General features: G+C 41.1%; 1 protein-coding gene across 1 annotated transcript in view; it reads right to left on the bottom strand.

Moving 5' to 3' along the window:
- The window catches only part of LOC141765075 (voltage-dependent T-type calcium channel subunit alpha-1I-like), a 166,557-nt gene that overhangs the window by 31,161 nt on the left and 110,517 nt on the right, over window positions 1-24,879 (bottom strand). The window contains exons 24-30 of the mRNA XM_074630929.1: window positions 21,478-21,670; window positions 19,691-19,842; window positions 17,214-17,323; window positions 14,469-14,602; window positions 10,887-10,957; window positions 2,873-2,951; window positions 1,347-1,468 (exon numbers count right to left, since the gene is read on the bottom strand). Coding sequence (XP_074487030.1) covers window positions 1,347-1,468; window positions 2,873-2,951; window positions 10,887-10,957; window positions 14,469-14,602; window positions 17,214-17,323; window positions 19,691-19,842; window positions 21,478-21,670 — 861 coding nt within the window. The remainder of the gene's footprint in view (window positions 1-1,346; window positions 1,469-2,872; window positions 2,952-10,886; window positions 10,958-14,468; window positions 14,603-17,213; window positions 17,324-19,690; window positions 19,843-21,477; window positions 21,671-24,879) is intronic.

Raw genomic sequence — 24,879 nt, 5'->3', positions numbered from 1 at the left:
ATTGCCCGCGACGACATCTTCAAATTGCTTGGGAGAACAGCAGGGGAGAGGAGCACAGAGCATATTTTATCATAAAGCAGAATCAAATCATGTACATAATATATCATTTATATTGCTTATAGTAGATTATCAGCATTTTTTCTTGCCAAATTGGCTTGTTGCACACGGAGAAAATAGACCAGAAGCTGAAACTACTGTTGCAGATCGCAACCCGGCCGCGGAGCTCCTGTGTGAACAGCCGAATTGGTTTACATGCAGCGTTTCTCCAAAAATCCCGGTGCTTAGCGGCGCTTTCACCTCCAGTGTGAATGCGGCGTCAGACATGGCGGCGAGCCAGCAGAACCCTGAAAACGAAGTAGTTAAATGGAATTCAGCCATCATTAGTTTTAATATTTACACGTGTGCTGGTCCTACTTTGACAAGTCAAAATGTCCATGAAAAAGTTTCAAGTTTAGTTAATTCATAGAGCACATTTATTATCATCAAAAGTTGATAAAAAAAAGTGCTGGCTTATTAAAAAAAACAGGAAATCCTCACATTGAATTCAAATTCTGCCCAACGACTAATCAATTATTAATCTTTCAGAACTACTAAAAGAGTAAAAGAAAGCAATGATTACGACTCCGTTCAGAGCGACAAGTGTGTTTGTTTTACAAGAATCTGAATATTATTTTAAGAGAACAATCTGATGAGTGGAAAGCCTTTATGTCCAACAAAAGAGAGCAATTTGTAACGGTGTCAAACTTTCACAATCCGACCTGTTGAAAGCTCGCGGTCAGTCTCTCTCTCTATAAGAGCCTCATCAGCACTGATTACTGTCTCTCAGATATGAGCTTTGATAACATTTTAAGAGCTCGAGGTACTTGTGTGTGATTAGAGAGTGAGACTTGATTGAGGTGATAGATGCGAGAATGAAGAGGTGGATCAAATAATGTGAATTTAGAATCTTTATTCGTCCTTGGAAGTTTTTTTGTTGAGTGCCACATTTACATTTTCAACTGTGTCTTTGCTCAAGGACACGCTCATTACTCATCTCCCCTTCATACATAAATATCCTCTGGTCCTGGGATCTGAACTGAAGACCTTCAATTACTGTTCTGCTTCTGTCTGTGCTGAGATTGGTTTAAAATAATTTGGGCAGCTTAAAAAAACAATATCTCTGTCTCCTTTCTGACTGACCCTCATTTAAGAACATCTGTGCTGTCTGTAACGCAGGTGAAAGTGAGGAAAGTGAAAACCGAACAGCTTATGCTTAACTTGGCTTAGCCCAGTCCAAGTGACAAAAGTCAAGAGGTAAGTGTGATATGAACAAGTCATTGAACTATTGCATCAGTAAACCAAAGTACCTTCATGATGCCATTCCAGTTGTCGCCGGTGGAAACCTGGAAGAGCGTGAGGAAAGCCATTCCAAAGTTTTCAAAGGTGGCGTGTCGGCTCATTCCTTCACAGGGGTAGTCAGCGTTACACACTGAGAGAAGACACGATGAGACGAGAAGAAGAGGAGGGAAAAGAAAGGCTTAAGAGAGAGAAGCCATGGTAACGTCAACCTTTCATGAAGGTTGTCTGAGAAACATGACTTGGTTTCGTTGGTTAAAACAGTTGCTAAAAGGTTCGTTTTGTTGTTTGTGTCCATTCATACTGCTTCATTACAAAGAGCCAGAACAAAGCAAACACAATTCGGATAGAGGAACACACTGATTTGCAGCCTTTAATAGTTCAAGCATTAGAGTCAAAATGGACAAAGACATAGGGAAAAAAACATATAAAGTCAACCAGACCTTGGATGGTATGTTGAAGAGGATTTCAGATCTATTTTGGGAACTTGTTATCCAGTCAGATTGAATATTTTTTTGCCAAGGAGGAGTGAAAACAACCCTAAATCAAGTCCCTGTAACCTTGAATAAGCATATTGAACACGATTATTTTAATTCTTTGGTTGATTGATTGTAATTTCACATCGGCTGATTTTGACTCAAGGTCCTTTTTCTTTATTTTCACTTCCAGTTGAGAGCAGGATAAAGCTATTTTCAGGCTCCATTGCATCTGTTTGCCTGATAGCAGTCTCTGTCCAGGATGTACAATTTAAGAGATTTCTAGAAATTACCACGGTTAATCACGAAGAAAGAGACAAGTGATTTACATTTCATTCTGATTGTCCAAAGATAATCAGGGGATATCATTGTTTTACAGAGAACTTTCCTTTATTTGACCAGTCAGAAACAAACTGGAAAGCTAAACTCTAATTTAGACAAGACAGCTTAGCCTGGCAGAAGGGCAGCTCTGATGGCTACTGAACAAACACAACGCTGATGTGAACACATGGTGTTGTGATAATTGGTGACAGTGGGGACAATCTTGTTTTGGGAAGTTATTAAAATGTGTTTATCACTTGATCAGCAATGTATCCCCATACAACGGCTTGTATGATATCCTACGAAACGTTATTTACTTATTTTTCGCGTGTGTTCCTACGAATGTCCATCAACATGAGTGATCGGTGCGCCTGCGAGAGCCCCTGCGGTGTTTAGGCAACCTAAGTACTTGGTTAGGTTTAGGTTAAAATAGCTACGGAAGTGGCGTTACTTAAAAATGGAAGTTTCGTAATTTAACCAGATTTGTCCCATTGAGATCAAATATTTATTTTATAAGGCCTGGCCTAGAATAGCAGCAACACAGAGTTTCAACATTTAACATAAAAGCACATACAGTAGATTTGAGTAACATTAAAATGATCAGATAAAACATTTGCAACCAGACATCCTGGACTCACCATAGTTTTAAACTCGTTCAGGGTTACTATGTTACTAAGTTTAAGATAAGTCTGTAGACTGTATATGAGAACAGAAATAAGTTGGTGGTAGAGCAGACTTACCCAGCTCTCCAAACAGCTCCACTCCCAGAGCTGCGTAGATGAAGAACAGCAACATGAAGAGCAGACCGAGGTTTCCCACCTGCCACACAAGAAGGAATATTCACACGTTATATTAACAGAAGTAACTCATATAGTTGTTTTTACTGTATTCAGTCAGGTGTACCTCCGTTCCTACTGCTGTACTCACTGTAACCTTTAAGTGGCAGTTAAATAATAAACGTTTGTGCAACTACACCACATCAGACACTCCTATCTGACTAATATAACAACCAGTATTTTAGGAAACATCCTGTATAAAATGTTGTGGTATTGTTGAGTATAGATGATATATCTTTTATTTTCATTCTGACACAAAACAACATACTAGAATCATAATTTCTTATAAAATAAACAGATTCCAGTATTTCCCCCCATGGGTTTATCATCTTTTCAAAGTGTTAACAGCAATTTTCTGAAGATCTAATAGGAGACAAGAGGCAGGTTTCATTGAAGACGTTACAAACTACAACCAGTGAGGCTGATGAACGATTCATGCAACCCTAAAACGTTATATTCCCATACAACTAAACTGCGTTCTCAATTACTTTTCAAGAGCAAAGTATTTCCTCCCGGATTACAGTCACAAATTGTTTTCCTATAGTTTTAAACGTGGTTAACGTTGCAAATTGAAAAAAAAAAAAACTTCTTGGTTAGGTTTAGTAAAACATCATGGTTAAGTTATTTAAGCTACAGATATAAATTATGTAAGGGATAATGTACAGCCAGCCGGTCATTGTTGTGAAAGAATCCCCGACAGGGAGATGCTGCACCCCGACGCGGCAAGGGTATTCTTTCACAACAATGACCCGCTAGCTGTACATTATCCCGCCGCTTATTACACGGCTACTTACTGAAGAAATCAATATTTTGACAAAAAAAAAGGTCCGCCAGAGTCCGACATCAGAGCTGCGCCCTTAGCAACGGTCTGTTATAGAGAAATTACAGACCGCAGAACGCTGTGATTTACCAATCAGAATTGAGTATTCCTCACAGCCGTGTAATAAAACAAGTGAACATTGACATTTAGTTGTCAGACTTCCACGGAGTGTCATTGCTGACGTGTCTGCGGTACGTCAGAAACAAATGTAATCCGTAACAAAATACGTTTCCGTGGAAACAATGCAGTTTTGTATGGGGACGTAATTTTTTTGGAGACAGGGCTGGATTTATGGTGTGTCAGATAAATACAGTAGATATATATATAAAGAATCTCTCCCTGTGTTTCCCACCCAGCTGGATGGGCAGGATACTGTACAGAAAGCCTTAGTTTTGCATGACATGAAAACAGGCTTACTTTGTGAGAGATGCTCCTGCATTTTTGAAATGCTGCTTTAGGTTTTTAGAGCTTAAATGTCATGAAACTAAACAGACACATCCAGGATCCTGCAAATATTTCATTGAATAAGAAATAGTAGCAAACAGCAACTCTTGAGGTACACACACACACACACACTCACAATGTGAGCAACCACAACAAAGAGCCCTCCCTGCCTCAAATCAAGGATAATCACTCTATTACACGGTTTGGGGAGTATTTTACTAGCTGACTTCTTAACAGGCATGAATCCATGCGTGTAGAGAAAACGTTCCCAGATAGTGATACGTATGCAATGCAAATGGGTAAATGACTCCCTGGGGTGCTATAGCAGGCACTAAGCAGAATGCCATTAGCTAAGTCACCTCACGGGGAAGGCAATGAGGTGCTTTTGAAAACATGTTGAACTGTAGAATTCCATTATATAGCCAAATAAACTGAGAGAGTGGATTAAAAAGGATGAGACATATAGTTTTTATTGGAGGAGAGGGGGAAAAAAGGAGAAAGGGAGGAAATAAAGAGGGAGGAGAGAAATTAGGAAATTTCGAGGCGAAGCTCGAGGATAGAGTTCTTTCTCTCCCCAGTTGTGCATGTTGATGTTTCCTGGCGGATATTAAAAGCAGTGACTTGGCTTGAAGCGGTTTGTAGCATGTAATGTAAGCCCATCTGATGTCTTTAGATCCCTCCAGCAGAGAGGGAAAGCACACCATGGGGATGGGGATGCTGTGGTATAAGAAACAGATTGTTGGACGCTATGGAAGTATTAGAGCCGGCAACTAGGCAACAGAAGCTGCTGAGAAACACAGTTAGAGCGGACTTTGATATTTATGCCTTTCGGTTTCCATAGCGAGCAAACCTGCACTGATCTGCAAACTTTTAAGACTGTTTACTGAATGAGTTCTTTTCTCTACTCAGACTAATGCAACCTTGACTCAGTTATCTGCGCCACACTTTTTTGTTTTCACGCCGACACACGGAAGGTCATTACACCCACCTCAAACTGCAGCGAAAGAACAAAGTCCAACACCAGCATCTGTGATGAAAGAGGATCCTCACACTGTGTTATACAAGCAGCCAATTTAAGGAAATATATAATGTAAATACAATTAGTAGGTTTCGGTGAAACGGTGGATGGAGTGAGTCACTGCCTTAAGCGAGGGAGTTCAAGTGTCTCGGGTTCTTGTTCACGAGTGAGGGTAAAATGGAGCGGAAGATGGACAGGAGGTTTGGTGAGGTGTCAACAGTAATGCGGGCATTGTACTGGTCCGTTGTGGTGAAAAGGGAGCAGAGCCGGAAGGCAAAGCTCTCAAATTACCGGTCCATATACGTTCCGATCCTCACCTATGGCCATGAGCTTTGGGTAGGGACCGAATGAAAGAGATTGTGGATACGAACGGCCGAAATGAGAATCTTTTGTAGGGTGTCTGGGCTCAGCCTTAGAGATAGGGCGAGGAGCTCAGACATCCGGAGGGAGCTTGGAGTAGAGTCGCTGCTCCTTCGCGTCAAAACAGGCCAGCTGAGGTGGATCGGACATCTGATCAGAATGCTCCTTAGAGGTTTTCTGGGTATGTCCAACTGGCAAGAGGCCCCGGAGTAGACCCAGAACATGTTGGAGGGATTATATATCTAGTCTGGCCAGGGAACGCCTCGGGGGTCCCCCAGGAAGAGTTGGGAAACCCTGCTAAGCCTGCTGCCCCCGCGACCCGGCCCTGGATAAGCTAAAGATAACGGATGGACGGATGGTTCCGGTGACCATGGGTAAACCACAGTGTTAAAATGTTTCTCATCATTTATGATTGTACATAGCAAAGCCTCACCAATGTGGCAGGTTCTCATTGGACTTACTCCCAGTCCAATTGTTAAAACCTTTATGGTAGATCTAATTTCCAAGAACAGGAAGCTCACAGTACAGCCGTATATACTGTATGTCTATTTTCTACTGTAAAAGGGTAACAATCATAGATTGTATCACAAGTGGACGTAGTCACCGCGTCGTCACCCAGTGTAACCCCCAACTCGCTGACCGACAACCTATCACTACCTTAACCATTCAAGGTCAATGCCTATCCTTAACCATCTCACGAGAGTTAGTGCTTTACCTTCTAGACATGAACTTTGAAGCATTTTGGCCGTCGCCATCTTGTTTTTTTGGAACCAGAAGTGACAGTGGAGAGGGTGGAGCTAAGTACAACCAAATGCACTAACCTTCACAAACTGAAAACACACTGTGAAAGGGTTAAAGTTCTAAGACTAAAACATGGACAACTCCCAGATCGGACAATGCTGCTGTGGTAGCGACCTGTCAATCACAAGGTAGCCCCACCCTAAAGCATCCCCTGCTTTATGGTCTATCTGACTCTAAATGGGACCATAATTTATTAAATGAACATCATACTGTATTGAAGAAGACTTGAAACTAGCGATTGAGACCATAAACTCATGTTTACAATGTTTACTGAGGTAATAAATCAAGTGAGAAGTAGGCTCATTTTCTCATAGACTTCTATACAATCAGACTTCTTTTTGCAACCAGAGGAGTCGCCCCCTGCTGGCTATTAGAGAGAATGCAGGTTTAAGACACTTCAGCATCGGCTTCACTTTTCAGAACTGGAGGTTGCATGCGACAATGCATGCGACAGAAACTGTACAATACATTTTTGTGAAAAAGGGAAAACAAAGAACTGTTGAGTATTGGTTTGAAACAATATTCTGAACAAACAAAATGTTTTCAGCATCCTTGAGGGAAAAAAATATTTTGGCTAGACTGGTACTGTACTGTTTTTCAAAACACACAGCTGGTAATTTGCAGTCATCCTTGATACCACAAGATTTTTATTATATTTTATTCTATAAATAAATCATGTGTGCTAATGTTCACAACTCCAGCGACACACTCTTAGCTTGATGTGTATTTTTGTTGTGGTCTGAGCTTCCACCACAAAAACAAAACCGATGAAATCTGTCCAAATGAGAGAGCAGGGACTGGAAAGAAAAAACAAGTTAAAGTGCAGGGAGAAAAGGGGACTATTGATTGGTTTGAGGCACGACTGAAGCGGGGGAGACTTCTGTGACTGTAATTCTACCTCAGTGTGTTTATTTGTGTTAATATGTGTGTGTGTACAGAAGTCCTCCCACAGGGGCTCCAGTCAGAGTTGATACAGCAGCAGAAGTAAATCCACTCCCGGCTGTTCAGACTCACTCTTTTATAAATGCCTTTAATAAAGAGGCTGTTTTAAAGAGGGCAGACAGTCCAGATCCATTAGTGCATTTTTTCACATTAAAAAAAAAAGAAATAAAGATTTAGCTTCATATTAGTAAAAGGAAAAGAGAGACAAAACTTCACTTACTACTTTTTATATGTAGAAAATATAAAAAGATATATTACACCACAAAGAAGATGCAGAGGATAATGACATGTCTTTTTATCTTAAAAAGCAAAGAAGTAGCTTTGTTTGCGTACTTTGGTCCTGTGACCTTGTAATCTTATTTTGAAAATCAGATCTGTGTGCCACAAAGCTCCAATGTTGTCCTAAATCTAACTATAAAGGAAGGAATCTCTGTATGTATGTATTTGAATTTACTGAAAGGATAGCTTCTTCAGATGTACTGTAGCATGTGTGTATGTCCTTCACATATCTTGAGAACCGTTCATTCAATCTACTTCAGGCTTGGTGGGCGTATTGCCGGGGACCCAAGGACGTGCAATGGTGCAGTTTGGACACATGTCATGTTCAGTGTTAATAAACTCTGAATAAAGAAGCGATAGCGCTCTGTGCAACAGCAGCGGCAGGGTTTCAGGGCTCTGCAGACTGAGTCCAGCATGTCGTCCACAGCGGGCTGGGCCTTTACAGGCTGCGGTTCATTGACCTTTGCTGCTGGACACACTAACGTTATAACTGAACTCTTCTTCAGCAATCGTCCCGCTCTGAACGGGCACAACTAGTCAAAAATGATGAGCCACACCATTACACTGGCTTACATGTTCCTTCATTATATTAAACATGGGTATTATAGTTTATTTGGAGTTGATCCCACACACACAGTCCTGCTGCTACAAACAATATCAAGCACACCAAATCCGCAGGTGAAAATAGTGACCATAGAATACATGTTTCACTCCTGTTAAAGTGATGTTTGCTAAAAACAACCATGTCCTTGTGTGTTCGGAAATGATTGAAATTATTTTATAAATAAAAGAATATACTTGTGACCCATTCGTAAACATTCATATCTTCAGTGACGGACTGACGGATTGTTGGTCTTTTAATTGGATTTATTGACAATAACAAAACAAGATAGAACATCGCCAGCCTTGTCCTTTAATACACCAAGTAAATGCACAACCATTTGTACATATTAATGGAAAAGGGTATGTCATCTCTGGCTGGACAGATGTTTATTAATAACATGCAAAGCCACTACTGATTAGTTGGGCAATTTGTCAAGCCACATGTGCCAACGACACATCATCATTTAGCTGAGAAAAATCCTTTCTGCCACTAGCTGCTCTATGCTTAATCTGTCTCTATCATCAAATACAGTTTCTGCTTCAGGTGTAGGAAACACAACTAATTAATAACTGAACTGACGGAGGCAGGCAAAGACAAAGTGAAGTCCAGACAGGGACTGAGCAACAGGTCATATTAATGGAGAGATGTCCAGCTGCAGAGGCAGTCAGAGCACAGAGATAGGGGACAAGAAAACACCAAGGACAAGGAAGGCAGCCCAGTCATCAGTAAAAATTTTTGGCATCTTACGTTTATGCAAACCACGGATACGCTGAATGTGGACCTTTATGCATTCGGTCAAAGCAAGTAACGGAGTACAATGGGCGACTGTTATTGAAAGTTACGTGGTATAATAAGCGAGAAAGTCCATTAAGGTGAGGTGAACAAACACACCCAGGAGACCACCGTTTATGTCTCTTGTTTAACCAAAAGTCTATGTTGATTTCATGCTTGTTACGTAACATTGTTCCACTTGTTATGTAAGAAAGTCTGCTCAGGGCGGTTGTTATGTATTGATAATTGTTATGTTGTTATGGTTGTTACATTATTATTTGAACACAAACCATGACCTTTTTTCTAACCTTAACCAAGTAGTTTTGTTGCCTAAACCTAACCAATCGTCTCACAGCGTTAACCACGAGGCATTGTGCGTTTCTGCAACAAGTGTGATACAAGGTTGATATGAAACGTATTTTTGGTTCAGAAACGTCGACATTCAACGTATCCTGTGGTTTGCAAAAACGTACAATAGCAAAAAAAATTCTGCCGTCTTGGTAGAGGAAGGACTTGTGTAAAGTTTCATGACTGTTCCATGATTTCCCACAACCACAAGACATTTTCCCATAAATAACCCTGTTTGTGAAACTCTGTGACATTTACTCAGTTCACAGTGAGAGCTGTTACATTGCATAAATAAACCAGAATTACCAACTCCCAGTTGCAGTTTACATCCAAAATGTCATCACTTCATAATTTTATCCTGTTAGACATTTGGCCCTCCCTTCACACCAGGCTGTTACAACACTGGCTGCTCTTAGTCTACAAATCAATTCTGGGAATGACCCCTTGCTACCTCTCAAATCTTCTGCACATTTCCGACAGCAATCGACGTTTAAGATCCAGTGACTTCATTAGGCTCATCATTCCAAAAGTCCGTACTGTCTTTGGTCATAATTCCTTTCATTTTGCCGCTGCAAATGACTGGAACTCACTACAAAACACGCTCAAACTAACAGCTCTCACCTCTCTCAACATGTTCAAACAAAAGCTGCAACAAGTCATAGTTGACTGCTGTACTTGCTGACAAGCCCTCACTTCTCTCTCTCTCTCTTCCATTTTTACAAAGAACATCCAGTAATCCGCCTTTTTTTGTACATAGTGTTTATTAATTTCTGACCTATTTATTTACCTATGCTGTTTTTAGCCATTTTCCCATGTCTTTTTGTGTGAAATTGTCATAATTAGTAAATTAATTCTTGAGTTATGGCCTAAAATGTGTGTTGTTAGGTCACAGTGACCTTGATCTTTGACTTTAGGTCACCAAAATCTAATCAGTTGGTCCTTGAGTCCAAGTGGACGTTTGTGCCAAATTAGAAGAAATTCCCTCCAGGTGATCCTGAGATATTGTGTTCACAAGAATGTTTCGGACGGAGGGACGGCTCTCGCCGGCACAGAGGCATACAAATGTGTAATCCCACGGTTGAAACGCTGCTCTCAAAACTACCACAGTATTCCAGAAATTCCAAAAACCTTGATATATGGAACGCTGAGCAAAGGCTGCAGAACATAAGTCTTTTAGTGAACCAAGGGAGCAGAACTTTTTAGCTGCTCTTGTCTCATTAGCGACAGTGGGAATGAAACATCTTAAAGTAATGCCACAGAGGTCTTTATATTTCCCGTATAAATGAGAGTAGAACAGTGTAAAGTTAACAAGGTGTCGTAACATTGGGGGTAAAAATTCTGTCATGACCCGCCTTCCAGTTAGTCAGAATTCTCAGGGAGCTTCTATCGACGCCGATCGTTTATCATACTACAAATGTGAATTAAGTCCTCGGTGCTGAGGGATGGCATCTGTGTGTCTGTGTGTGTGTGTGTGTGTGTGTGTGTGTGTGTGTGTGTGTGTGTGTGTGTGTTTGTGTGTGATGACACCTACCTGAGGCAGAGCCTGGACCACCGTGTCTAGCAGAGCTCTCATCCCGGTCGCCATTTTCAACAACTTCAACACTGGAGAGAGAGAGAGATCACAGGGTGAGACGGCGTTAGCACAAACTGTGTATGTCTACATGTGTGTGTGTTTGGATGATAAACAACAGCCTATAGAGGGAGAGAAAGTGAAGCAATGGACAGAAAGACAAAAGACGCCACAGAGGCAGAGGGAACGATCTCAGAGGCGGGCAGAAAAAGAGGATGAGAGGCGTAACAAACAATCAGTTCACGAGGCTCCATTATGGACCCTATACGATTCCCAGCGGTCCAATTTCTGGAGGAACATGGCTGAGGACGCGGCCAGCAGCAAAGAGAGAAAAAAGACCACGGCCGTATTGTGATGGGGAACGGCCTGCAGACAATAAAACCTCCTGGGAGATGGACTTTTGGCAGGGTGGTTGGTGGTGTGTGTGAGAGAGAAGGTGGATGTAGTGGTGGTAATGCATCATGGTTAGAGCAACTCTAAAACATCACTTATGTGACTCTCGTCTCTTTGTTCAATCAATAGCTTCTTATGCTAACTACCAGGTTGTTGGAAACTTCTGATGCAGATTACAATGATAACAGTGACAGATTTATTATTTGTAATTTGCAGTAATTTTTTTAAAGGTACTATATGTAACAATTTACGTGTTTTAATCGCTTGATATTGCCGATGTGTGTACGGATTGTAACGTAACTTTAATACTGAGACCCTCCCCTACTTTCTCGGTTGCCTATAACAGCCTGTGGACTGATTTCTATGTGAAGGACTCGGGGACTGTTTTGCCGGGAAAATCCAAAGAATATGAAGTTTATGTGCGCTCCCGAGTGCCTACCCTCTCTTCAGCTCCCCTAAAGCGCCAACAGTGTTCAGATAAAATACAGTTACATTACAGAACATTATGTAAGGGATAATGCCCAACGAAGTGTCCATTATCAGGAATTAATGGACGACGTGGAGAGACGTCAGGACGCTGACTGCAGTTCACTTAACGGCCACAGGTATCATTAATAACAAGGATCTTCTGAAAGTTACACATAGTACCTTTAATCTATGGCTCTCTAATGACGGCCGTCGCTAGCAGTAGCGAGCATAAGCTTATATTAAAATGCTCATGCTAAAAGACTGAGGCTAAAGCCAGAGGTGCCAGTCAGCATCATCACCAGCCGACGATACGTTTAGAAGACGTGGGAGTAAAGGAGCAGCATTAAAGATGTGATAGGGTAGCATGTCCCACATTTCAATCAATCAAGGAGGACAAAATACATTTCACTTGTTTGATTGGCTCACATCACAATAGACACACGCTTACATGTTTCGGCAGGGAGCCTTTTACAGATCCTGAGAAGTATACCGATTCAGTTCAGTAATATACACAAGGGCAGAGTTAACACACAGCTGGGAGTTGAATCCAGTTATTTGGGAACCAATCACTTTTCTTTTCACATGGCTCTAGATACAGGGACCAATCACAGGCTGGGATGTGATTGTGAGTCCCAGTATCTAGAGACATGTGAAAAGAAAAGTGATTGGTTCCCAAATAATTCCCATAAATCCCATAAAACCTGGGATGTGCTACCCTATCACATGTTTATGCTTATTGGACTTTGGATCTAGCACTCCACCGTGAGTCCCATCGTTGAAGAGGCCATTGATGTGTGAAGTGATTGTGGTGGTACTTCACTGCATAATACTGAAGTTATTGAATATTTTTCCCATTAAAAATTCACCAAAATTATGCGAAATCATATTTTTTTCCAAACTAAATGTTGTAGTACAACCATGAGATCATTGATGTGTGAAGTCATTTTGATGCTACTACACTGTATAATGTTGAAGTTATTGTTACTGTAAAGCCACATTATAATACAGTGAGCTAATGACATGCCCCGTGTCTTTGGAAATAACACTATAGTACCATGGATGTATTCAATATAATACACATTCATTCTAAGACACTGCAGGTGAAATCAGCATTGTGTCGTTTATGTAAAACACATAGTGAGATGAGTACAAATCAAACAGTTGCAGCTTATTACTTTAAAAAATATTCAAAAAAGTGAAGCTAAATCTCTCCTTTTGTTTGTTGTATTTTTTTAATTTCTGCTTTGTGAAAGAAGCAGATGATGATGAAACATCTTAATATTCGTATATTAATATTCTTAGTAAGTAAGTTAACATTCAGGCAGAGTGGTGAAACTGTTATGAGAGGAGAGGGAGAGACTAAAAGTCACCGGTAGCCATCACGCTCTTCATCAAATACCCCTCTTGCTTGTTAATCATCACTGTTTGATTAGCATATTACCCACGGGTCCACTCAGCGGTCCCTGGGCAGTATTACGGAGGGCAGAGGGCGACGGTAAGAGGGCGAAGGATTAAGTGAGGAGTGATGTAATTAGCCGCTATCCTCCTCAGTGAAAAGTTAAGAGGAGTTGGTGCCGCCCAGAGAGCTAGTCCTGTATTCCCTCTGAATAATAAGAACAGAGGGGCTGAACGAGAGTCATATTCAAAAAGTGTAGGAATATCAGCTTTACCTTTATTCAGGGAGAACGATAGGGCGGTAAATGACACATGAGGTATGAGATGAACAGTGTTTCATTGAGCTTTGTCTACATCCTAAAATCAGTTTAAATAAGCTCAGGATGGCATACCCCTGCTCATCTCACCTCAAATCTCCTACTGCTCTTTACGAAGCTTTAACGTGAATTATTTGTGCAGGAAGTGTTGAGTTTCGGTAGAAATCATCAATCGAAACAAGAAATAAAGTCGAAGACTGGAATTAACAGCATTTTTTATATAAAATATAAATAAATAACTCTTAAACTCAGACCTCTATGTCTGTTGAACATCTCAGTTACAGTTTGGTTTAATTTACCGAGGCTCAGTGTTATGGAACGCTCTGCCATCTCATATTTTTAAAGTTGTCACCAGAACAATTTAAGAACGCCGTTAATTTTTGTTTTTATCTCCCCAATGTTTTTTTTCTTATGGATTATCTCTGTAAATTGCTTTCTGATAATGAGTTTTTACTGATGATATTATAATGTGAATCTTAACTCCATTTGACTTTGTCTTTGGAATGCATGTGATGCCAATATCTTTTTCTTTTTTCTCTTCTTCAGTATCTCTTTACCATCCTTTTTAATAATTTATTAACTTTTTAAAATTGATTAAGGTATGCACTGGAGAGTGCCCTGATCGAGCTCCACTGAGGTTTTTTTTGCACCCCTCCATCATATTTACTTGTACCTTTTTTTATATGTGTAAACAAATAAAATCTAAAAAATAAAATCTGAAATCTATAACATGTTGGAAATCAGTGAAATTAGTGCTGGGAGACGTCCATTATTTCTAATTCATCACGACAACTAGTAAACATAAAAGAAGTGTTGAGCTTCAGCAGATAATTAAAACAAGAGCAGAACAGAGAACACATCAGAAGATATGAAAAATAAACCTTTTAAACAGTTTCAAATGCAGTTCTGGGAGAACATGTGTGTGCAGACACCATGTTCGTGTTTGAAATGTGTCTTTGTGTGTGTATACCTCGTGCTATCCTGAGTACCCTCATGATCCTGATGATGGTGGGGTTGATGGGGAGGGAGGCGTTGATCTCAATCTCCTCCAGGGTGATGCCCATCACTGACAGCAGCACAATGGCCAGGTCCAACTGGTTCCACCTACACACACAAAGTCCAAAGTGAAGGTGAGCCATGAACAGGAGTCTTAGCTCTACATGTGGCTACACACATGCAGAATCTGTGTTATGGTAATATCCTAATGAACATTAATGTTCTACATCAACTTCATGCGTACTTTGCATGATTCTATTCAACACTATCCCCACCTTGTAGCCTCACAATCATCACTTCCTGTTTCTGTTTGTTATCTTGTCTCTCGTCATTTCAGGGCTGAACAACAAGCTGGATGTCGGATTGTTTGAATGTGATCACCATGTTTCTACGGTAGTCCAGAACGGACAAAACACTGGCTCTATATCCTCTTCCTGTTTTGGTCACGCAACGGTTGAAGCACTTCCTTTGTGCCGTAAATGGAGACTTTGTTTTTCCAGGAGATCGTACCCGGTGGCAGACAGGATTGCAGAGTGAAAGCGAGGGAACCAATCTAAATGCAGATGGTGTCATTATTCCATAGCCATTACAATGTGCGATCAACATTTACTTCATAATGATGAGTTAAAGCAAAAGAATTTGTCCATTGCCGCTTTAATAAAGTGAACAGGTCCTGTCTTGTGCTTTGAGTCACTGTTGACTTGTTCTGTTCTGAGTGGATAATGTGAGAACACAAATTAAATACGTTGCCGGTGAACGTTTTGAAGATCTTCCTGTGTTTTTTGACTTGCCAGACATTTCCTCATTATGATGATTGAAAACGTAATCCTTGCAGCATTTACATTTTGCAGTTTCAAATTAGTAGTATAAGCACAGTTATTAGGAGACAGGGTTGGATTGGATTTGGATCTCTGATAACACCAAACGACAAATAAAGGAAAATGATTAAACCAAGATTTTGACACACAGTTGACGTCTTAAACAAAGTGGTGATGGTGTTGCTCACTGAATTAAATGTTGGACTGTTAGTTTTAAAAATAACTCATATACACACAGTGTTTTAGACTAAGGAATGATTCACACTGAGGCTGTGCAGGTGCAGAAACTCTTTTGAATATGAATTGATTTCAATATCTCCACCCAACACCTGAACAGTCCAGTGAGGGGTCCTTCTCTCTGCACAGGCTGGTGGAGCAGCTGTGATGGTGTTGGTGAATATTATCTGAGATACCCTACTATGCAGATTTTATTATTGCAGCTTCCGATCCATGTTTAGTATTGTGGGTGTGCTGGAGGAAATTGCTTTTGTTGGTTCTTTTTCTGACCTCCCTTCTTTGCAAAATTGTTTCTTCCGAGCTATTTCGATGCTCTTTGCCTGTCTCACTGTCTCTTTGTCTTCATGTAAACAGAAACATTTTTAGTCATATTATTCCATCTGTCGTTCATATTAATTGCCGTCTCTCTCTATCCTGTTGTCTTTTCATGCTATCACAACCATGGCGTTATTAGGCGACCCCGTTTTGTGTGGGCCAGCTCTGCTGCTCTACAACTCAGATATTATCTAGAACAAGACACCTTAACTGTGGAGAATCATACCCCAGGCAGCAATTTAGCAGTAAATTGAGTTAAAAAGAAAAAAGAAAACTCCCCTAGATCTGGCAAATGTGTATTTAAGTGTTAAGAGTAACGGATTTTTAGACTACTGTCCTATAGTGCTTTTATTTTCCCCGGTAGCTATCCCCACTTACTAAAGATTATCAGTGAGAGTTTTTTGCAGTTCTACTCTACAGTAACTGGCTGGATATTCATATTCATAAGAGATCTTGTTTTTTTCTGTCAAATCGCTCAGCTCATGACCAAATAATAGGTAAGAGGTGTAACATACACTCACCGGCCACTTTATTAGGCACACCTGTTCAATTGCTTGTTAACACAAATAGCTAATCAGCCAATCACATGGCAGCAACTCAATGCATTTAGGCATCTAGACGTGGTGAAGACGACTTGCTGAAGTTCAAACCGAGCATCAGAATGGGGAAGAAAGGTGATTTAAGTGACTTTGAACGTGGCATGGTTGTTGGTGCCAGACGGGCTGGTCTGAGTATTTAAAAAACTGCTGATCTACTGGGATTTTCACGCACAACCATCTCTAGGGTTTACAGAGAATGGTCCGAACAAGAGAACATATCCAGTGAGCGGCAGTTGTGTGGACAAAAATGCCTAGTTGATGTCAGAGGTCAGAGGAGAATGGGCAGAGTGGTTGGAGATGATAGAAAGGCAACAGTAACTCATATAACCACTCGTTACAACCAAGGTATGCAGAATACCATCTCTGAACGCACAACACGTCCAACCTTGAAGCAGATGGGCTACAGCAGCAGAAGACCACCCGGTACTAGCAAGGTGTACCTAATAAAGTGGCCGGTGAGTGTATAAAGCAAGAGTTTTGTCTTCAGTATAATCTTTCAGCACCAAACCAATCCTAAAGATTACTCATGTCACATGACAGGACGTTTAAGGCTACCGCTCGCAGCTATTTGTGAAGTAGCCTCATGGAGAGACAATGGGTCACATTTTGTTCATTAAATTCCAGCAGTGTTAGTAAAATGATGTACATTTAAGAATGTGGTATCATATCAAATGTGCAGGGAGTGTCCTGGCATAGCTTCATAAACCTCACCAACACAACTCTATACAGTTGGGAGTGTCCCCTTTGTACCTGTCCTTGAAGAAGCGCCGAAAGCCAAAGGCCACCAGCTTCAGAGTGGCCTCGATCACAAACGTGGAGGTGAAGAAGTAGTTGCAGTACTTCAGTGCAGTCTCCAGAGACTGAGAGAGAGAGAGAGGGATAAGAGTTGAAGAGGCACAGATGTTAGGAAAAAAGAGAAACAGACAGGAAGAGGAATAGACAGCTAATTTCCTCTGTCTCCATCTCTGAATTCACTAATGAATTATCCTTTGTTCTACCACAGTTCATAGCATAACTACTTCTTTGTCCACAGTAAGATACTGTAAAGCGATTAACTTCTGTCACGTCAATAAAAGAACCTTTTGTACGAGATGAGAGAGGAAGAGAGAAACTAACGTAACGAGGAAGGATGAGAGTTGTTGTTCAGAGAATCTGCTCCGTCATCCTGCCAATGGATCTCTTTTAATAGACGAGAGCTTAATCGAGACCGACAACTAAATGATGTCAGACTCTTGGGAGGAACAGATTTTTTTATCTGGCACACTGGTATTAATGAGTCAAACAGAAAATCACTCTTGTAATGTTCAATGCACATAATTAAACCTTATTATCACAACCGCTGCAGCCAAATGAAGGAAGAACAAAACATATATGCTAAGCTATATGTTTATGCCAACAGTATATAAACAATTCAGTTCAGTAAGTTTATTTACTGTGTACATTAAATACTAATATGTATACATCATACATCATCACTACAAAATATTGCAGATTCAGATCCTTTACTTAAGTAATAGTACTAATACCACACTGTCAAAACGTGGTACCTGCAGTATTAAAACACATTTGCTGTTACCACCAGTAAATCGGGTGTCACCTCTGAAATCTTTACCACTTTAAGTGAAAGCATGTAAATATAATCAGTAAAATATACTTAAAGTAGTAAAAGTATATCCCATGTGACTGTTATACTATTATATACTATATCATGTTAAAGCAGGATTTTACTGTTATAGTTAGAAGTATAAAGTGGCGTAAGGAGAGAATACTAAAGTACAAGTACCTCAAATTTACAGGACTTGAGTAAATGTACTTAGTTACATTCCACCACCGGTGGTGTCTTATAGCTATTGGGTATCCATTCATATCATTAGTCCATCTATAGAATATATAGAATATATCTATAGAGTCTGATCATAGACAAAACTTTTCATTTTTAGTGATCATGGTGTGCTGAATACTCGATTCTGATTGGTCAATCACGGCGTTCTGCGCTCTGTAGTTTCTGTATAACAGACCGTTGCTATGTATAATAGACCGTTGCTATGGGCGCAGTTCTGATGTCGGACTCTGGCGGTCCGTTTTCGTGTCAAAATATTGATTTCTTCAGTAAGTAGCCGTGTAATAAGCAGGAAAATGTACAGCTAGCGGGTCATTGTTGTGAAAGAATCCCCTTCAGGGCAATGCTGCATCCCGATGCGGTGTACATTATCCCTTAGTTAATCATCATGTGTTTCCATCTGAAGAGTTTCCACACAGCCCGCTGATGTTCTGATGTTGTACTGTCTCAGTCAAGCTACGGTGTGTCAAGCTAGTTTGACATTTTGGGAAAAAGGCTTATTCACTTTCTTGCCGAGAGTAAGACGAGGAGACTATGGAAGAGTATCAGGGCAACAGGCATGAGGGAAAACAAATGAGGAGGAAGATTTTTTATTTTATTTTGCATTTTAAGAATAAAGTCAAAATGAGTTATGGCCAAAAAAAGTTCTAATAAAAATTCTAATCAGTTCATCATCCTTGAGTCCATGTGGACGTTTATGGCACGGAGGCAGAATAAGTATGTAACGTGAGTTAACTTACTTTTAGTGTCACATGGGACACGATCAGCGGCCTCCTGAGTGAAAGTCCTGTGTTTGACCCATCCATCTGTCCCCGACCTCCTCCCAACACGGACGGAGTGAATGGACGGACGGAACAGTTGGTCTGAGCGTCTAATATCGCTGCAGATGGGTTTACATTGGAGTTAGCTGAAAGTCTGCGTCAGATGCCGAGGGGCATTACAAAGCATCGACCGGGCTGCATATCTGGTGGTACAGCTCTGCTAAGACGTGGACTCTTAGACCCTTTTCCCCCCTGAGAGGACAATATGGTGGTTCGGTTTACCGCCGTCACGCTACAGGCCTGGTTTTTAAGTTTAACTCAAACTGAATTCATGCTCCAGAGCATCTCTGCCTCTGAGAAACATTTTACGTAACCAATACCCCAATCTGCCAGATTGTTGTGTATTCCAGCACGTGGATAAATGTTTTGCTTGTTGGCAGTTTTTGCTGCTGATTCAGAGCAGCAGGTTGGCAGCCTGTCTCTGGGAGTGCCCACTTTTAAAAAAAACAAAAACCTGCCCAGATGGTGCACCACCACCACCACCCACTCAGGTCTGCCATGTCTGTCTCACTCAACCACCCACACCCGGACCATCCCTCAATCCCCATCGGGACGCGTGTGGTCACCTGTGGCTGGCTGTAGTGCTCCAGAGACATGGTGATGACGTTGATGCAGATGATGAAGGTGATGACCAGGTCCAGGTAGTGGCTGGTACACAGAGTGTGGATAGCCAGCCGCGCTTTGCCGTATGACGCATAGTAGGGAAGCTTCTGGGCCTCTGGAGAGAGAAAAGGTAAAGGAGAAAGAGGTAGAGAAAGAGGAAAACAAAAGAGACGGATGGAAAAAAGTTTAGATATGGAGGAGAAGGGAGTAGGAGGAGACGACGAAAAATTAACCCAGGAGTGAGGAAACGAAAAACAAGAAGTGAAATAAGATATGGAAAAGAGAGAAAAATAGATATTTGGTTTAAGAGTGTGGAGAGAGCAATGCAGGGTGTGATTTATTTAATGATGTATTTATGCCAAAGGGGTGAAAAAACGAGGGGCAGAGCAAATGAAGGAAAGACGGAGAGGGAGATAAAACTGTGAGATAATATGAAGAGAAAAGTTTGATAAATGTGAGCTGGAGGTTAAGGAGTTTTAAATGAGTTGAAATAATGACTTATATAATTGCGAATTTGTAATATGAAATATCAAATTAGACGTCTTGGACACATGCCATTTGGATTATACCCAGGAAAGAGTCCAAAGCTTCAAGTCAACTTTTACTTCTTCTTATTATGTTGCATATTAATTAATTAGCTGGATTACATCTTGTCAGACATTTATGAGAGAAGACATTAGAACTTTATATTAATATATTTGTGTACTGCATACTAAATCTATTCCTGCTAGGGCTGCCAAAGTTAACGCAATAATAACCCGTTAATGCAAATTCATTTTAATGCCATTCATTTCTTTAATGCATTAATGCAACTTTTAGGTTGTAGCGGTCTCAGTTTTAAAGCTAGAGTGAAGATACTGACATCATGTGAAACTACAAAACCTAAGAAATCCATTGGTACCAACCATTGAAGTGAAGGAGGTTAAATAACGCTCCAAAAATATGCTAAATTGTGGCGAGAAAAAACTGGCATGGTCATTTTCAAAGGGGTCCCTTGACCTCTGAACTCCAGATGACCTCCAGATGTGAATGAAAATGAGTTCGATGGGTACCCACGAGTCTGCCCTTTACAGACATGCCCACTTTATGATAATCATTATTTTCTATGCTAAATGCAGTACCTGTGAGGGTTTCTGGACAATATCTGTCACTGTTTTGTGTTGTTAATTGATTTCAAGTAATAAATATATACACACATTTGCATAAATTAGCATATTTGTCCACTCCCATGTTGATAAGAGTATTAAATACTTGATGAATCTCCCTTTAAAGTACATTTTGAACAGATAAAAAATGTGTGATTAATCGCAATTAACTATTTTAATCCATTGACAACCCTCCACTTTTCTTCTATTTGTTTATTGATCCCCTATACTCCTCTTTTCCTAAGGGACTCCCATCACTCCATCATCCAGTCCTCCCTCCGCTCCTCTTCCTATCCCAGGAGGTGTATGTGTCCATCTGTCTTCCTCGCTCCCATCTATCCATATTCCCCTTGACTCTTTCCATCCATCCTCCTTTTCACAGCCTCTTCCTTTCCTGCTCTCCCAACGCTACATTCATTTTTTTTCATTTCACCCCGATTTCTATTCCAAATCCTTCTCTTCCTCTTCATGTATTTTTCATCTCTCCTTCCTGAACTTCAAAGCCTCTACTCCTCCCTGCCATGTTCCCACCTCATTTTTTATCCAAACATCATTCTCATTCTCCCTCTCCCTCCCCTCTGCTTCCCCCCGCCCCCAGGCCTTACTTCTCCTCTTCTTCTCCATGCGACGCTGGCGTTTCTCCTCCCGCCGCTTGGCCTCCTCCACCTCCTGGTGCTGGCGACACTTGTGGAAGTTCTCCACCACTACGCCTACGAACATGTTGAGGACGAAGAAGCTGACGATCAAGAGGAAGGAGATGAAGTAGAGCAGCATCCATGGGCTGTTGTTGATCGACGGCTGGAGGGAACAAGAGAGAGTGGGGAGAGTGGGGAAAAAAGAGATGAGACAAGGAACTATACAAGAAAAGAGAGAGGACTGGAAGAAGACTACCAGGAGAGTCGATAAGACTGTTGTCAGGCTATTAAATAGGCGTTATCAGTTACCATAAGCACCATAGATGTGGGCCAGTAGGGGCCTACAACCACTAGTAGGTTTTGTCATCTATTCATATGGTAGATCACCAAAAGAAGATATACAAGAACACAACAGCAACCTCTATAGACCGTAGTAATTATGACAGAAGTCAGGTGCTGTGGTATAGACCTGGTGTGAAACTCCATAAGTGATGGAGGTCGGGGACAATAGATGGGACACAAAACATTGATTTTCACCCAGGAGATCAGAGTTTGCATCCCGTGTGAAACCAACAATGTGTAGTTGTCTTTGTGTTAGTAGTTATTTTAACCTGAAACACAATGTTTTTCCTGAAACTTGTGTACAGTGTTTTGTTGCCAAACCCCAAAGAAGTTGTAGTTTTACTGCCTAAACCTAAAGAAGTTGTAGTTTTGTTGCCTAAACCTAAAGAAGCCTTTTTGTTTGTGTTCAAAATGTGACGTTTCATTCAGTTTTACATGTTAGAACGTGTTGCTTTTAAGTTTCACTTTCACTTTTACAACATAGTAGGCGTAGTAGGCCCCTTAATGACCCACATCTATGGTGATAATGCCTATTTAATGGCCTGATAACAGTCAAATTGGGTGCTCGGGAAAGAAAATGAAAATAGAGTGATGAGGCAGAGAGGAGAAAGGGACATTATCAGGGGGAAATATCACCAAGAAAAGAGAAAAAAAAATGAAGAATGGATAGAGGAAACCAAAGTAGAGAGAAAAAATGTAAGTGATTGGAAAGAGGAAGAGCGGACAGAAAAAAGTTGAAAAAACAAACCTGGAAGTAAAGTGAAAAATGGAGAATGGATGTACAAGCTGCAGAAGGCAGAGTGGGATAGAAACACTGAAGGAGCCTGGAGGAAGCTCAAGGTAACAACAGCCACCACTGGAGCCCTCCAAGCCCACAACAGCATGTCAATGGCACTCAGTGGAGGCTATTTGAGTTAGTCACTTATGTGTTTGTGTGCACAGGCGACATGTTCTCACTCCTAACTCGTCTCATACAGTATGGACCCCCTTGGTGTCACTTCTGAGCACACTGGGTACCCCTTTAGTGTCATTTTTCAACATGCAGAGTAGTTCGATAGACTTACGTAACCCTTCAGGGCGGGCGGGAGGGCGTGGTGGTGGATGGGTCAAACAAACACAAGACTTTCAACCAGTAGTCCGTTGTTTGTGTCCCGTGTGAAACTAAAAGTAATGTTGACTTATTATGTCATGTCAGTCTTTAGTCACGTGACTCGTCAGTATCTTCAGTCCTGTGAGTCACATGAGTCAATAGACAGTGAAGTTAACGTCAACCGTGACTGTTTCCTAACCGTAACTAAGTGGTTGTGTTGCGTAAACCTAACTTCCTGTGAAAACGGAAGTTTATTTTGAAAGGGCACTATGCATGTAACGAGCGTATGCAGATGACATGGCGATGGTGGGTTTAGTGTTTAAAGGTAACGATGTATTACAGAGTTCCTACATTAATGATATCAACAATCCACTAACATGGTGTCAAGAGCTTTGCTCATAAACGCTAACAAGACTAAGGAGCTTACTGCCAACGATAGGGGGCGGGCAACCAATGTGTCAGCCAATTACAACTGATAGCTGTAGAGAGAGTAGGTATTATAAATATTTAGGAATGATTTTAAACAATAAACTAAATTTTAATCAACTCTCAGACTACATTTTTAAGAAGACAATGTGAAGTTGTTTCTTTTAAGGAAATTAAATAGCTTTGATGTGAGCAAAGAAGTCCTGAGGATGGTTTACATCAGCCTGGTGGAAAGTATTATTTCCTACAACATCACATGCTGGTATGGAAATGTGGGGGCTAGGAGCGAAAGCAAGCTCACAAAAAATAGTTAACACTGCCAGGAAGATTATAAGGAACCCAGAGATATAGCTGGTGGAGCTGTACAATACACAAACCAGGAGGAAAACAACATTAATAGTTCAAGACCCCTTTACATCCTCTGTTTAATGAATTTGATACAGGGTACCCACAGCAACGAGAAACATCTTTAAGGGATCTTTTATTCATCTGATTTTATTAGATATGAGTGACTGCTGCTGTTTCTTTTACGAGGTCTATTTAAGATACTCTATGTATTAAGGAGTAAGGAACCTGGGAGTTGTCTTCGACCAGGATATGTCCTTTAACTCTCACATAAAACAAACCTCACGGACTGCCTTCTTTCATCTACGTAACATTGCGAAGATCAGGCACATCCTGTGTCAAAATGATGCAGAAAAATTAGTCCATGCATTTGTTACCTCTAGACTCGATTACTGCAATTCCTTATTATCAGGCTGCTCCAATAAGTCTCTAAAGACTCTCCAGTTGATCCAGAATGCTGCAGCACGTGTACTGACTAGAACTAGAAAAAGAGATCATATTACGCCTGTATTAGCTTCTCTGCACTGGCTGCCTGTAAAATCCAGAATAGATTTTAAAGTCGTCCTCCTCACCTACAAAGCGCTAAACGGTCAGGCCCCATCATATCTTAAAGAGCTCATAGTACCCTACTACCCCACTAAAGCACTGCGCTCACAGAATGCAGGGTTACTTGAGGTTCCTAGAGTCTCCAAAAGTAGAATGGGAGCAAGAGCCTTCAGCTATCAAGCTCCTCTTCTCTCGAACCAGCTCCCAGTTTCAGTCCGGGAGGCAGACACCGTCTCTACATTTAAGAGTAGGCTAAAGACTTTCCTCTTTGATAACGCTTATACTTAAGCTGCTATAGGCATAGACTGCCGGGGGACTTCCTATGACACACTGTCATAAGGAACTTCCTATGACACACTGAGCTCCCCTCTCCTTCTGTATATACTCATGTCCCATGTCCATGTTGTTACTAACTTCATTCCTTCCCGGGAGTCCTTGTGCCTCCTTGTCTCGCAGCTAACCGTGGAGCGGGATCACACCGGGAGCGAGGTTATACCTGGAGCATGGGTACACTTGGAGCAGGGTCTCACCTGGATCTTGGTGGTCTCCGGTATTGTGGCTGCATCTGCTGCCGCGTCGGTGCCTGCTTGACACCAACTGCTACCATCCCTAATTAACTACGT

The sequence above is a fragment of the Sebastes fasciatus genome, chromosome 3, assembly GCF_043250625.1.
Source record: "Sebastes fasciatus isolate fSebFas1 chromosome 3, fSebFas1.pri, whole genome shotgun sequence".
NCBI lineage: Eukaryota > Metazoa > Chordata > Actinopteri > Perciformes > Sebastidae > Sebastes > Sebastes fasciatus.
Note: the sequence above shows the minus strand (reverse complement) of the source record. Positions and strands in the feature narration are given on the sequence as shown.